This window comes from Dermacentor albipictus, chromosome 1 (genome assembly GCF_038994185.2).
Source record: "Dermacentor albipictus isolate Rhodes 1998 colony chromosome 1, USDA_Dalb.pri_finalv2, whole genome shotgun sequence".
Lineage (NCBI taxonomy): Eukaryota > Metazoa > Arthropoda > Arachnida > Ixodida > Ixodidae > Dermacentor > Dermacentor albipictus.
The window spans coordinates 248588518-248603040 of record NC_091821.1 but is presented as its reverse complement, the minus strand read 5'-3'; the positions used below and the strand labels follow the sequence as shown (position 1 = coordinate 248603040).

Here is a 14523-nt window from a genome sequence, read left to right as displayed (position 1 = left end):
GCGGGGTGCCAGGTGCCTGGACTTGAACACCGAGACTTCATCGCTGCGTGACTTCTGGAGAGCCTGGGAATATCGGGCTGTGACCGCTCCTCGATGCCAAGACGACAGTCGAGCCGATCTTCGTGTCAGCCTCATGGAACTAACTGGCTACTGATCTCCGGCCCCCCGCTTCAATCTGCAGGTGCTTTCCTGGATTGGACTCCGCAAAGACCATCTTCGTAGTTAACCGGTGAACTGTTTGCTTGTCCATTTTGTTAATTTCTGTTGTGATAACGTTACAGCTTTGTTCAGTCCTAATTTCCCTAGCTTTTTATGAGTCTTGCATCTTGTGTATGTTTGTTTATACATTTAATGTAAATCGTAGTTAGTGTGACGCTTTAAACTGTAAGTGTGTCGTGTGGTCTTTTGTTGATAGGTCATCTTGCGTGTGTTTACAGATAGCCTTGTCTATTTCATACGGAGGCAAAAGCTCGGATTCGTTTTCTCTTAAACAAACCTAATGTCCAGGGGATCGAAGCCCTCATCAAAACATAGCATGGATGCGGAGGCCGTGAGGGAGAAGGGGGAGCGGGGGGGGGGGGGGGGGGAGTGAGGGGGGCTCCCTGCACGTTCAATTTCTTGTCATCGTAGAAGTGGCAGCTTGTCTCCCAGGGGGTCTCAGAATAGAATACTGGGGGGCGAGTTGATTAACGTTCAATTGTTTGGCCTACCCCCTCTGGATCCGCCAGCTACGTATGGTGCATGACCACGTATACTCTATAGGCCCGCTATTCGTACAAGTCAAATTACTGTTTTTGCGCGATTCTACCGCGTCACCAATTCTAACGCGCTGTTATATTACCGCCAAGATATCCCCTTAAAATAACTTGTTGCCTATTCTACCGCGCACATAAAGCAACGAAACCCGAGTCGACGCGTACCATGTTGAAACGATCTTATGGAACATCCAGAGGCACATAAACACGCGCAGCTGAATCTTAGCGGCTAGTCGGTGTCGGAGTCCGACGACACTTCCTTTTCGCTGTCTACCGACCACAGGAAGTCCTCTTCAGTTCCATTTATTGCATTAGAAATGTCACACTTCTGGAGGCTCGCGCGGCTATATATCATCTGCGTGAGGGCATTGCACTACATTCCACGTACCAATGGCGCCAGCTTGCGATGTCTCCAAGAGTCGCTTTCTTCTCGAGGAGGTTATATAAAGTATGTAATCTCCTTGGGCTAGCTACCTTGCATTGAGCTTTCTTCTTTCTTCTTATTTTTTTTGTAAGAAACAGTTTCGTTTTTGATATTGAGTAGAATTGGTTACGATTGTAACGTCATATTCCATATTCAACGTCATATTCCACGTCATATGATCGAATAGAATACTAATTATTCGACTTCTATCTGAAATATCTAATATTCGTATAGCCATCACAAATTCGTTCCATATGGTTGCTGTTTTACTCCCAAGTGATAGAAAGCATTCCGTCCGCTGGATATCCAAATAATGTCTCAGAATCTGTGTCAGGCTCCTTAAATTTGACCACGTGCATTGATAAAAGCAACCACAAGGATCCTGCTCGGGTTTTGAGTTACCACGCGAGCCCTTTGCTCGCGTGGAAAATGGTTTTTGCAAGCGCCTTCGGTAAAACAGGCGAACAGCCAAAGAAGCGCATAGAAAAATATTATTGCTTGAATTAGTTACATGGGATGCCCCATCTAACGTTATCCAAGCTGCTAAACGAGAAAAAATTCGCTGTTCCGCCGGAAAGGCGAAGCAACGATTGCGATAGCAAATCATAGTACATAGCTGTACGAAGTACAGCTATGTACTATGAACAACACGAAGTAAGGATAGTAGTTTTATCGGCCGTATAAACTTGTAAACATTCGCTTACTAAGTAACTTAACAATGATAGAATGTGTAAGCGTGACTAAACGAGGACGTAGTAAGAAACAGACACAGGGAGACGGCGCTGTCTTTGTGTGTCTGCTTCTTTCTACGTCCTTGTTCAGTCGCGCTTGCGCATTCTATCATGCATCCAAACCAGCTAGCCCGTCAACATGTTTTAACTAAATTGACCAGCACGGTGTCACGCGCGCACAGGTAAGCATGAACACACATCGCTCGATGACAGCGGAAACTGTTTGTGAAAACGCTGGAGTTAGGAATCGCGGCAGGAGCCGCGAGCCAAGTGACCTCCACGCATATGTCGCTTGAACGCGTACGAAACGACGAAAGCACAGCGCACACGAAGCTACCGGAACTACGCGCACTCTGCAAACATCGCAGATCGCTTTGAAGATGAGGCCCCCCGCGCGCGCGCACTTCAGCCACGTCGCAGACCGCTTTCAGGACACAAGATCGCCGGCAACGCGTCCCTACGGCCTCCTCCAAAGGCGTCTACTACGGCGTCCGCGATTCGCATGGCCAACGCCGTAGTAGTCGCCGCGGTTGTGTCAACTCTGTACGGAGCGGCGGGCGGGGAGGGCATCGAGGCACCATAGCAGCCGCCAGAGAAGAACGCCCCTCCGCCCTCGATCGCCTCACTCCCCTGCCTCGCGCGCCACAGGAGAGGGCACGCATCCGGTCCGCGTTCCTTGTTTGCGCACGCGAGATCGAACGGCGTTGGCCGACTCACCGTCGCGCGCTTTCACTCATACGGAACCTCACGGCGACGGCGACGGCACAAATCCGCCTGGAGTGTCCATATAATTGCTATCGCAATTAAAGAAAAGATTAAAAATAAACACGGTGCAAGATACAACCATAAGGCCTACGGTGTTCAGTTGTCAAATCTGTGACAAACGAATACAGTAGATTTTAAAATTGTATCTACCACCATGTCTTATAAATCGATTTTTTTTCTCATTATATTGTTACGTAGATACGGAGGTACGGGGATCGATACCCCGCACCTCCACCAGATATGTTACGTAGGAAGACGCAGACCTAAAGCTATGTACAAGTATATTTACAAGAAAATATGCTGCGCTTGGCCAAGAGGCAACAGCCCGCGCTAGCTTCTAATCGTCGTCGTCGTCGTCTTACTGCTCGGCTCATCGTCATTGGAAATACTATCCCGTAGCAATATAATTAATTTATTTATTTATTTATATCTATTATTATGTTATAATAATTTAATGGACCTTGCCAGATTAAAAAAGCAAGGCTGTAACCATGTAGACTGAGGAATTGAGATACTAAGTGCAATATTCAATTCACGTTTGCGCTCAAATTGGTGATGTTAGACTCGCGCTATCCTGTGGTGACAAGTCACGGTGATGGTTGTATATAACGTGAGTCCCAGCTAACGTTAGGCAGTCTGCTAAAAGACAAAAAAGAACTATTTAAAAAATACGGTGCGTTCTATATATATCTGTTCCATAATAGTCCCGAGTCAATTTTCGAAGATAGACACCCAATGTGTTGATGAACTGAATGGCTTCAGTTTGAACATTGTTGTCAAGTGGTGGAGGTAATTGAAAATGGTTGTTGCTGCGATGGCACAGACCACATGATATTCGACAGTTTCATTATAGCGGTGCTAGGCGTAAGTTGTTTCAACACACTCGGTGTTAGATCATTCCTCCAAGTGTTGTAGGCAAACTCGGCAGAACACACAGAGGGTAGACAAGTAAGCGTTTACGCACTTAAAATGCGCATCGTACTAACTATATTTTTGTCAGCGTCTTTGCACTGGTTTTGCTTAACAACAAAAAACAAAAACATAGTCGTTTCACCTCCTATGCGGGTGGCATCATCACTACACAAATGGTCCAATAGAGCAGAATGCGTCCTATTTGTCTACGAAGCAGCCGTAAACATCCTGCAGGGGGCCATGGTTAGAATTGCAGGGCGACTGATCACGATGGATAAACCATGATTCCGCCAATTTTCTAGCGCACCATCGCTGCTTTCGTGCCAACGTTTTCACATTATTCAAATCAAACGCGAGTCCTTGCAATGATCCGCCTGTTCTGTCTTTCCACGTGTGTCATGCGTTCCCTTCGTGCAAAGACGTTGACAAGTGTGAATTCCCCTGGCTTTTGAAATATTTTTCCGTTGTCTTTTAGCTCGCGTGAGTCCGAAAATGGCTGAATATAAGCGTGGTTTTTGAAAAGTATAGTGACAGTTGCACTTGGACAGAGCTGCGCTTTTTTGCGACTTCAATGGTCTGTAAACTTAGTACTGCCGCCGTCAGAAGCTGCGGTTAGAACAACGCCAGCGACGACAGCGCCAACGCGATGAGCAGCGATAACAAAGTTAACTAGTTCATTCACGATTGCGTTCGCATTCCTCTCTTTATATCTAGTAGGGATGATTTTGCAACGAGCGTCAGCTGATGGGCAACAGAAAAGCGCCGCTTTATTTTCGTGCATTTCTTTTCTTCTTTTCGCTGTAGTATGACAAAAGTGATTTCAACGACATTCAACGCTTGCGCTTCGTGACAGCTTTTGAGCCAGCGTGACCAGCCGTGGCCGTTGCAGTTTCAAACCATTTGAACAGATGAGATGTGCCGGTGGAAGAGAGAGAGAAAAAAAAAGTGCATACTTCGAACCATTACTTCTGAAATATTTAGCACACAAGAAATGTGGCAAGGTGAAAAAAAGCAGCCAGCAAGATAAGTGTTTGTTTTTTGTCTTCTCGCCTTCTGGCTGCTCATCATGGACTTCGGGAAGCCGCACAAGTTTTTGTTTTTCGTGGCAAATTTATGTGCCGCTTCGACAGCGCATCGTGTCTGAGAGCTGGGCTAGCTGGAATAGTCGGTGTGACTCCGTGATGTGAAATATAGCGCAAAACTGCGTGTGCAGTGATTCCGTCAATAGCGCAGTTCGTTTGAAGTTCGAAGTAGGGCGCATTTAGCGCGGCAGGGATACCGAAGACCTTTTTTGGATTTTTTAACTTGGTGAGTACTGGAAGCAGGAATGTACAGGTTTGACATTTTCATTGTCTGTGCGTTTCGTCGGAGACTGTACTAGAAGATTTTTTGTTGTGGTCTGGGTACGTTTCGTTTGCACGACTGCTTGCGCCAATGTAGTTTAACTACATCTGTGCGCGAAAGCTGTTCGGATCATTTTTCTTCATCTACGCTTGTCAGCCACTAGCGGTAGTGTGTTTACTTAACGCCAAGAAAAAAGGGCGGGCGTTCTACTTGAGCTTAAGTTACAAACTGAAAGCATGTTGATCGTCTCTCTCTCACACACTCACACGCGAACCCACAAACAAGAAAAGAAAAGGAGAGAAAAAACTCGCAGGCAAGAATTTTCGCCCTACGAAAGCATGAATAATGCATACAATACAGCCTCATTTTGTCATCGCGGTTATGTATGCAGCTGGGAAATTGCATTGCGGAGTTCATTACTTTTGTGAACGGCAAAATGCCAACTGCGAACCGGTTTTATTAATTTGTATTGCGCAATAAGCGTGGTAAAACTGTTGTTGTTTCGTTTAATATGCACTGTTCAGGCGTCAACTGTGTTGCATGTTTTATTTCCTTGTAATAAGTGAAGGAGGGCAGATTTAGAACTAATGCTTATGTCCACTGGCGGCGGTCACCCAAAGATTTCCTGCACAGCATCACTTGCTCTTATTTATTCGCAATCTCCGTGCATCTGCCGACAACAGAGTTTGCTCCTTTGCATGCATTGTATAGCTGTACATGCACTGCTCTGCGCTGTATATACACCCCACAGAAACCGCCTCAAAAAGACAAGCTAACGACACAAAATCTGATGCGTCTCTGGACATACATGAGGCCCTTTCGTTTCGCATTGAGTTGTATACAGGGGCCTTGCAGTGACCGTTATGTGGTTACAGTTTATGGGATTTCGCTCCGGGGAACCCCGCGCAGACCGCCAAATGCACCGCGGAGCATTGCGGGGTGCCCACATTGCTTCCTCGGAACGACTCTGTCAAGGTAACGGAAATTGATGGTACGTAACATCGAATTGAAGGAAAATAAATCTAGGAGCGGCTGTGTTCCGCCGCGGCTTCCTCGCTATAATAAAAGAGGTCAGGAGGTGACGTTCAAGCATTCTAATTATATTGAGTGCTGTCTTAAATTCATAACTTCGCGGCAAGTCAGTATTGCGCTGCCTTCGAGGTGGCTGCGTTTTCTATTGCACCAGAATATCTTGGTAGCTGTTCTTCCCGTGGTATTGCGATGCTGCCGCTTGTCTCCGGACATGCGGCACGCACTGCGCATGAGTTGACATGCACGGAACAAGCCGAGCTCGTTGTGTAGAATTCCCGTAACCGAATTCTCTACTCGCAACCGGCGAATTCCGTCGGCTACGTGACATGGCCGGTTTCTCTATGTGCGCGAGAGAAGGGGGAGCGCAGCGTCCTGGCGTGAGCCGGCTTTCCAACACATGCCAACTTTACACTTGCACTGCGTTATGGTAGCTGCATGCAGGGGACGCATTCTGAAACGTTCGCCGCGGCGAAGTTTCGCACTGGACACGCCTCCGCCGTTGCGGCGCGCGCTGAATGGCTGCTTTGACAAAACCGGAAATTCACTTGCGCCACCTGAATTTCCGGTTTTGTCAAAGCAGCCATTCAGCGCGCGCCGCAACGGCAGAGGCGTGTCCAGTGCGAAACTTCGCCGCGGCGAACGTTTCAGAATACGTCCGCAGGCTGTTTCACAACACGCGTGCGAATAGAAAATTTGCGGCGCTTGGCGATGAAACCTGCGTCAAAGGTGGGAGCTAAACATGCACCTTTTGTTCAGCTTGCTAACACGAAGGAGAATCCAAAGCACGCATTATTGATAAACTCTGGTAGTAATTATCGTCACGGAAGTGGTTAGAGCACAGCACTGTTTTCTTGAGCGCTTGAAGTTGTTTCGCTTCACAGCAGCCTCCCACTTAGCTGAAAGCTTCTTGTCTTGCGGGAACTAATGGAACATCGGAACATCGTCGCGGCCGCTGGTGTTCGTGCAACCGTAGGCTGCACAGAGCGCCGGCATGATCGGCCTTCAAGTTCAACTGATGCTGCGCACGTCAACTACCGCTCTATATACACACAAACAAAGGAATGTAGGGTCGAGCGAAGCAGATTAGGACTGCACGCACGCAGAAATAAGCACGGTCAGGCACGGTCTCGGAGACTGCGAAGGAACGGAACACTCAGTGCTGACGTCACTACGCCGCGGTTTCCGGTCTCCGCTCGCATCGTCAGCAGCAGCGCGCGGCGCTCGACGGGGGGCGGAGCTACAGCTCAATTTTAACCGACGATTACGTCGCTCTTAAGTGAAAAATCCCCGCCCCCCAAGATTTTACCTACATGGTTTATAAGGTTCCCGCATCCGGATGAGCGTCTTATTGAATTCGACAGCCTCTTCAGCTTCCCTTTAAGAGCATTGAGGGCGTGAATGGTAAGGTGCGCGCTCCACAACAGCCGTCGGTAATGGCGCTGTCTTAGCTGGACCATCGTCTCCTCTTTTTAGATGCGACCCGATCGGGGCGATTCAGTCATTCACCACCCTCTCCTATCGTCCTTTCCTACTCTCCCCGTCGTCTAGCGTTCGCGCCTGCTTTGCGGTCTTGTGGGAGAGTGTCATCTGGGTGGCGCCTCACGACGGAATTCGGAGGAAAACTGAGAGACGCGTGACAACCTGACAGACCTCTTCACTGCAACGGCTGCGGCACGCGCTCAGACGCAAGCGTAACGCAAGCAGTCGTGCCATCTGGGTATAGCATCGCATCACAGCAACTCACTTAAATCTAAGGCGCACTAACGGCTCCCATTGGGCATGGGGTCTCATACAGTAATTACTAGAGGTTCCCTCTAGTAATTACTGTATGAGACTGGCGTTAGTGTCTACGGGAGCTGCAACGGGAGCGGTTGACCCAGCATGGGAATTATGTAAATGGGTTTTCCTAGGCTTCGTCCTTTCGGCTTCACACGGCTTCGTGACTTTGTTAACACGTCATTTTCAACTCTGTACTGCGTAATAAATAATTAAATTAGTAAAAATTGTCTGACGGCAGGATTCGAACACAGGACTTCTAGCACAGACGACGGACATTGAGACCATTACGCCACGGACGCATACATCGACAAGTGATGTGAAGCGCCCTTATGAATTTATCGCGGGCTCGCCAGTGCCTTGAGACGCATGATGCGTTTCGATTTGGCCGCCTCAGCAAGCTCAGTCGTTGCGATTAGTAGCGATCGTGTGTGTTCGCAGCGTCCTCTGCACTTCGATGAGTATAGATTGCTCTCAAATGTGCGACAATGAAGACATATAAAGCGTAATAAATAAAGCCATAAGAACGTCTGAATCCACAAGCACGAAGGTCAGACAAATCCATGTACTTCCCATAATTCCCATGGTGGCTGAACTATTGCAGCGCCAGAGTTCCCTCTTATCGTAGGAAACTCTAAGCCCTCTAATACATTGTAGCAAACTCTATGCCATTGGGGAGCGAGCGATTGCGCTGGCATTGACAAAAATAGTGGAGGCGATGGCTCTACAACAATACGATACAGCAGGCACCGGAAACAATGGCTGACTAAATATCCGTTTTATTTTTTATTTTTTGCTTTCTTAGAGGAAAACTGCTACAGCATAGTTGGCAGGGTAAATGCTGACCAGTGCAAATAAATAACTATCACAGAACTGAACGACGCATTCCACGCAGCCATTCGTTCTTGAAAAAAAAAAAATTAATTCCATCTTACGTGTGGCGCCACGTCGTACGATGATGTCTGCGACTGATTAAAAATCTGAATTATCACGTAAATTTTCGTAGAAAACTCTACTATTAATGACACGTTGTAAGAGTGCATATTCTCACCGTACAGATGGGCCAAAAATTTATCTGGCTGCGTTTGGTGAGAATGACCTCTGCAGAGTCATTGTCGCAGCATATCTCCTGGTGTCCTGGTCAGCAAGTGGCGCCTGTCTTGAGCAACCATCGTCATCGCCACCTGCGTCGACGCATGTCGCAGCAAATACTTCGGCCCATCTTCATCCTGGCATAAATCAAACAGCCATCAGAGAAGATACTACCTGGACGACTTAGGAGTCATCACTGAATCATGTCAAGTTTTCCTGGAAGCGTCTATGAGCGGTACTTGGTGTCTATCTTTGTAGGAATTGATGAAGGCGACACGGGCCTCATCAACGTGAACCAGCTACACCTGGCACTGTTGTCCAGCATAACTTATCTACGGTACCGCGTCATATCTCTGAAGACCGCGAGGATGCTGATGACCGTGGTCGACCGAGAGCGCACGGGCACCATAAACATGCAGCAGTTCTTCTTGCTGTATCGAATTGTCTTCGTCTTATGGAAATCCTTCCGACAGTACGACCCAAACAACTCTGGATGGATTAAGCACGTCGACCTCCGAGCTGCAATGGCGTGCAACCGCCTCCAGTTCACGGATTACCAACTGAACGAGGTGCTGAGCTACGACAGCACCAGAGGATGGATCAGCCTTGACCACTACCTTCAACTCTGTGCTATGGGCATTCTCGCCCGCCTTGTCCGCCGTTAATCTTGGGTCATCCAAAGACTTGGGCATCTGAAGTCCCGGATCGTCCAATGTGTTGGGTCGTCCGCAACATTATTTTACGTAACCTATAATTGATTTTGGAGGGCTAAGCCAGCCTAAATGCGTGTAATTCAATAAAAGCAATCAAAAACTGCCAAGAAGGTTCCTCGAGTTTTCCTTACTCTTCGCGCATGCACACTGCGCGGTACGCAACGGATGGAGTTTACAGGACGAAATGCGGAAGAGGCTTAGCTTCTTCGTCCACCAAGATACGCGTGGCATCCCTCATAATCTATGGCTTATGTAGCGTTGAGAGGTAAATCAGCCTCGTAGCTGGCGCTGCCGTGGTATCTTAGCGGTGTACGCTAAGGTACCACGGCATGACTGTATAGTTATGCTAGAGAGAGCAAGTAGCGCATAAAGTCATCGCACGTAACAACTTGACGATCTAAGCAACACATTAACATCAGTGAAGTTGCGCACTATTTCCACACACACATACACATGCACGCACATACATACGCACACGGGTCACATTATAAGCACGGAAATGATGAATCGAAACGTACTTTCTTTCAGTAAAACAACAAAGTTAAACGCCAGTTCTTTGCCAGATAGGTGACTATATATACTAGAGCAATGTTTGTCAGTAAGAAATAAGAACATGAGAAGGTTAACGTTGTACATAGTATCAGTGGCGTAGCAACAGGGGGAGCCGGGGGGGCCGTGGGCCCCGGGTGCAAGGGGCCGATGTGGGGGAGGGGTGTCATATACGTCTGAAGACACCCCTCTTTCCGCCGGCTACACCCGGGGGGGGGGGGGGGGGTGACTGAAGACCTATTGGCCCCGGGTGCCAGACGACCTAGCTACGCCACTGCATAGTATACACCTGACGTGACGAACGCAGCTTCTCACCGTGTATACACTGCCACGGGTAGCTCGCATCAATGTCATAGAGACGCGGCGGTGACGCTGCTGGCGTCTGTGCCGATGTCATAGAGACGCGGCGGTGACGCTGCTGGCGTCTGTGCCAACGTCATAGAGACGCGGCGGTGACGCTGCTGGCGTCTGTGCCAATGTCATAGAGACGCGGTGATGACGCTGCTGGCGCCTGTGCCAATGTCATAGAGACGCGGTGATGACGCTGCTGGCGTCTGTGCCAATGTCATAGAGACGCGGTGATGACGCTGCTGGCGTCTGTGCCAATGTCATAGAGACGCGGTGATGACGCTGCTGGCGTCTGTGCCAATGTCATAGAGACGCGGTGATGACGCTGCTGGCGTCTGTGCCAATGTCATAGAGACGCGGTGATGACGCTGCTGGCGCCTGTGCCAATGTCATAGAGACGCGGCGGTGACGCTGCTGGCGTCTGTGCTAGAGCAATGGCGGAATCGGCAGAGCCACCGCGCGATACGCCAACAGAAGCAGTTTCTCACCGTGCTTTGGCTGATCTAGCCTTAATGGCTGATCTTTGGCTGATCTAGCCTTAATGTCAAGGTCACCATAAAATCTGCCCTAGACTTTCATGCTTCATCCTGAAAGGCACAAAGACAGGTCTCTACGATAAAAACAGCTTTTTTAAACACACAATACCGCTTGGCGTCAGCCAAATAAGCGAACCGTGTGGGTTGTATATAATGTGTGTATAATTGGTGTACTCCTACTGCATAGGCTCGGCTCTCTTTCAGAGGTCAAGGATAGGTACACGCTGCGTTTTCGTGGGCAGAGCTTGTGTGTAACGTTTAGGATGTCACCGACTATGGTGCAAGACAACTCACATTAGTCACGTTTCGACGCTGTGTCTGCCTAGTCGAGAATGTTGTAGTCCACATGTTTTCGATCGAAAGAGTGTGCAGCGTGCAATAAATACGTTGTGGCAATAATAAAAAGATGAGGCCGCAACTGCAGTCTGTGTCGTATAGTGAATTGTCAGCATTCTGCGCTTTACGTGCTTAGACGTTATTTGCAGCGAAGCATGCACACAAGGACACGGTCGCTTAATATGTTTTCAACGATACTAGAGATACTAGATGTTTTTGGTGATGGTGGTCATGCCCTCTGTTTTCGGGTTGCCGTGGTTTGCGTTCAAACCGGCTCGGCAATGGGTTAAGGAAACTCTTAATAACAACACAACATGGCTTGCCAGCATTGTGATATCTTCTTTTTTTCAACTATATATGCAAGAAAAACACATTTAGGATTATGCTACAAAACTGTGAAAAAATATATCTGTGATTGTTGCTTTGACGCCATTTTTATAAATAAATATCATTCTCTGTTTCCAGAGAATAAGAATGCAACACCAGGGTGTAGAACACCCTTTGCTTCGAAATAGACGAGTGAAACCGTGTTACATTGAAGCGCGGTGCTAGTGCTACCGGAGAACATCCACAACCATGCTGCTCTAGCTAGCGACATTATTCTATACCAGCGGCGTGGTGCGTTTCTCTGACTGTTCTCTGGTTTCATCGGTTTCGGCGTTACAACAGCTGCTTCCTTATTCTATGGTTTCACCGGTTTCATTGCTTCTCAATGCACTGTACTTATCAAGTTGCGCATTGTGATAGTGATATATGTGGTATAAAATCGTCGTCAAAAGTAGTACGCACTTCGTGCTTAGCAGTATTCGAGTATGGTGCAGGGTAAGTACTGAATAACACTGGCCACTGTTTTGACGTACAGTGTTTTGTAATCGGTCCTACCAGTCGTGTTCAAGCTTTGCGAGAGCGTTATTTACGGCCGTTATAAAAAGAAAATGACCTCAAAACAAAAAGCATTGTGATTTTTTTTTTATTCAACAAGCTGCCGCGGCTTACTGCAAGTCGCGTTACCACCTTCGTGTCCAGAAAATTGTTGCACTGTGACAATGTTTGTCATTTTACGTTTTCCTCCTCATTTATAGGACCGCGGTTACTTATTCTTCGCTTGCTTTAGTTTACAAACATTTAATTCCTTGCTATGAGAATACTTTAGCGCAGTTCACGGCCGGCACGCAGCTCTTAGATGTAAAAAAAAAAAAAAAACGTGTGCAGTAAGATTTGCATGCTATATGGCAACAGAGCAAATTCTTCAATTCAGTTTATTTTCCAGAACTCTCGATAGTTTCCCAGTTCAAGTCGCTTACCATTGTGCGGAGACAAAAAAAAAGTATGGTACTCACAAAACTTGTATGTGCCTCCACACGATTCCTTAATTTTTAAAATTCACAGCGGTGGCAAGCAGCTAGAAATCGCTGGGGACATGGGAAAAACTGTGATTATGTCATGGCGCCATGTTTCAGTGCGCAAAAGTGACTGCTTCTTATTCTATTTGTTGCTCTTGGAACATGCGGATGTCGGAACATTGCGGCTGCACTGCCATTTGTAGCGTTTCCCCCCCCCCCCCCTTTACATACCGTGGGTCCCACTTAAAGTTAGCCAAGCTGTTCAACGAAAAAAAAAAGATTAAAAAAACACGGTGCGATAAAATTGTAAAAAGCGTTCATATATATATACATATATATATATATATATATATATATATATATATATATATATATATATATATATATATATATACACACACACACACACACACACACACACACACACACACACACACACAGCTTGGGGGCTCTCGTTGCTTTTCGTCACAAGCCTGCCCATTCTGACGGACTGGGATACATGTATTTGTCATTCACTTCTTCTTTTAAAAAATAAGATCTGTGGTTTATTATTTACCCGCTTATTCACTGCGCTTCTCCAAAAACTTGATTATCATGGCACACTGCAAGGTCAGGCCCTGCAGCAAAAGAATGAAATCTAATTGAGGTTTCGAGGAGATATTGTTCTGGCTTAGCGCAAACATTCGCAAGAACCAAGAGCCGCTTCGCCGCCTATATATTAGTGGCATCTTCGCTGCTTACTTCGTTAGTGTACTGCATACCGCGGAGTGATGCCTGATAAAAGACGACGAACCAGAGTTCTAGAACCTACCTTTGACCCGCGCCGCTGTTTCTTCGCCAAGGTCACCGCATTGTTCTCGCATTGGTGACGTTCCTTTTCGTCCTTCGGTGCTTTTCTACGCCTTGCTGCTGCGCCAATTTTTGCCGCGTCACAGTCCGAGCATGCAGAGCACTTTGCGTGACACGCTGCTTTCCGCGTCAGATGGGCGAAATCGTCGCACAAAGCACACGGGCACTTGAACACCGCTGGGGTAGATTCCAGCTATTTCAGTACAGGCTCCCTGGAACTACAAAATGCTGCAAGCGGCCCTCCCTTACGTTCCCTTTTCAGCGAACTGACTTTTTCGAACTGGGCGCTAATTCTATGCGTTTTTTTTTTTGTCCGAACTTCAAAAAAACTATTCCTCCCACCGAGACGAGGCTGTAGATGATGTCCAGCGAAAATGTTGCTCACCCACTATGTAGGATTGGCCAAGAAATGGGTGGATTATTCCAAGTCATAACCAGAAATAAATGTTTAGTGCTGCTGTAAAGTAAATGCTGTAGAAAAGCGAAATCGCATACTGAAATGAAAAAAATAATAATAATTGAGAATCATTAATTGCAAAGTAAAAAAAACAAAAAAGAAATTAGATTTGTAGAATCTTCTGTGGTAGTGGCACATGTCCTCGAAGACGAAGATGCCGCGCAGCACAGCCCCAGCCGCGCGTGGCCTCTTTTAAATTAATTATTACTGATTCGATGCGACTTTCCTGATTTCATTTTAACAGATTTTAACGTCGACTCTATTCAGTGTTAATTCCATAGATATTCGGAAATTTATGCCCCATGTTAATTTGGAATAATCCACCCATTTCCTGGCCAATGCCCCATCGTGGGTAGGAGCCACACACGTGTAGGCAACAACAACGATCCTCCGTTGTGGGCATGTGGCATTGCCTGGGACCGTCACTATACCTTGCACGGGGCAGTCGGTCTGTTATTACCATGAAAACGTTTATTGATAAAAAAAGAACTTGGCCTTCTGGGCTTACGTAGGAAAATAACTCTTAGCAGCATCCCTAAAGATCCGCCGGGCATGCAAGAT

The 14523-nt window shown here is 47.2% G+C and overlaps 2 protein-coding genes across 4 annotated transcripts in view; one reads left to right on the top strand and one right to left on the bottom strand.

The window, feature by feature from the left end:
• The window catches only part of LOC135900578 (leucine zipper putative tumor suppressor 3-like), a 218167-nt gene extending 204305 nt beyond the window's left edge, over positions 1 to 13862 (bottom strand). Inside the window, exons 1-2 of one of the 3 annotated variants that reach the window (XM_065430074.1) lie at positions 13468 to 13862; positions 13213 to 13273 (exon numbers count right to left, since the gene is read on the bottom strand). The gene's annotated coding sequence lies outside the window, so the exon portion shown is untranslated. Of the gene's footprint in view, positions 1 to 8790; positions 8810 to 13212; positions 13274 to 13467 lie in introns of those variants that run through there. The other 2 variants (XM_065430055.1, XM_065430045.1) reach the window with 2 other exon arrangements.
• LOC135900276 (sorcin-like) lies at positions 9035 to 9496 on the top strand. Its single transcript, XM_065429722.1, has one exon. It carries the CDS (start codon positions 9035 to 9037, stop codon positions 9494 to 9496), a length of 462 nt encoding a protein of 153 aa, XP_065285794.1.
• Positions 13863 to 14523: the final 661 nt, after the last annotated feature.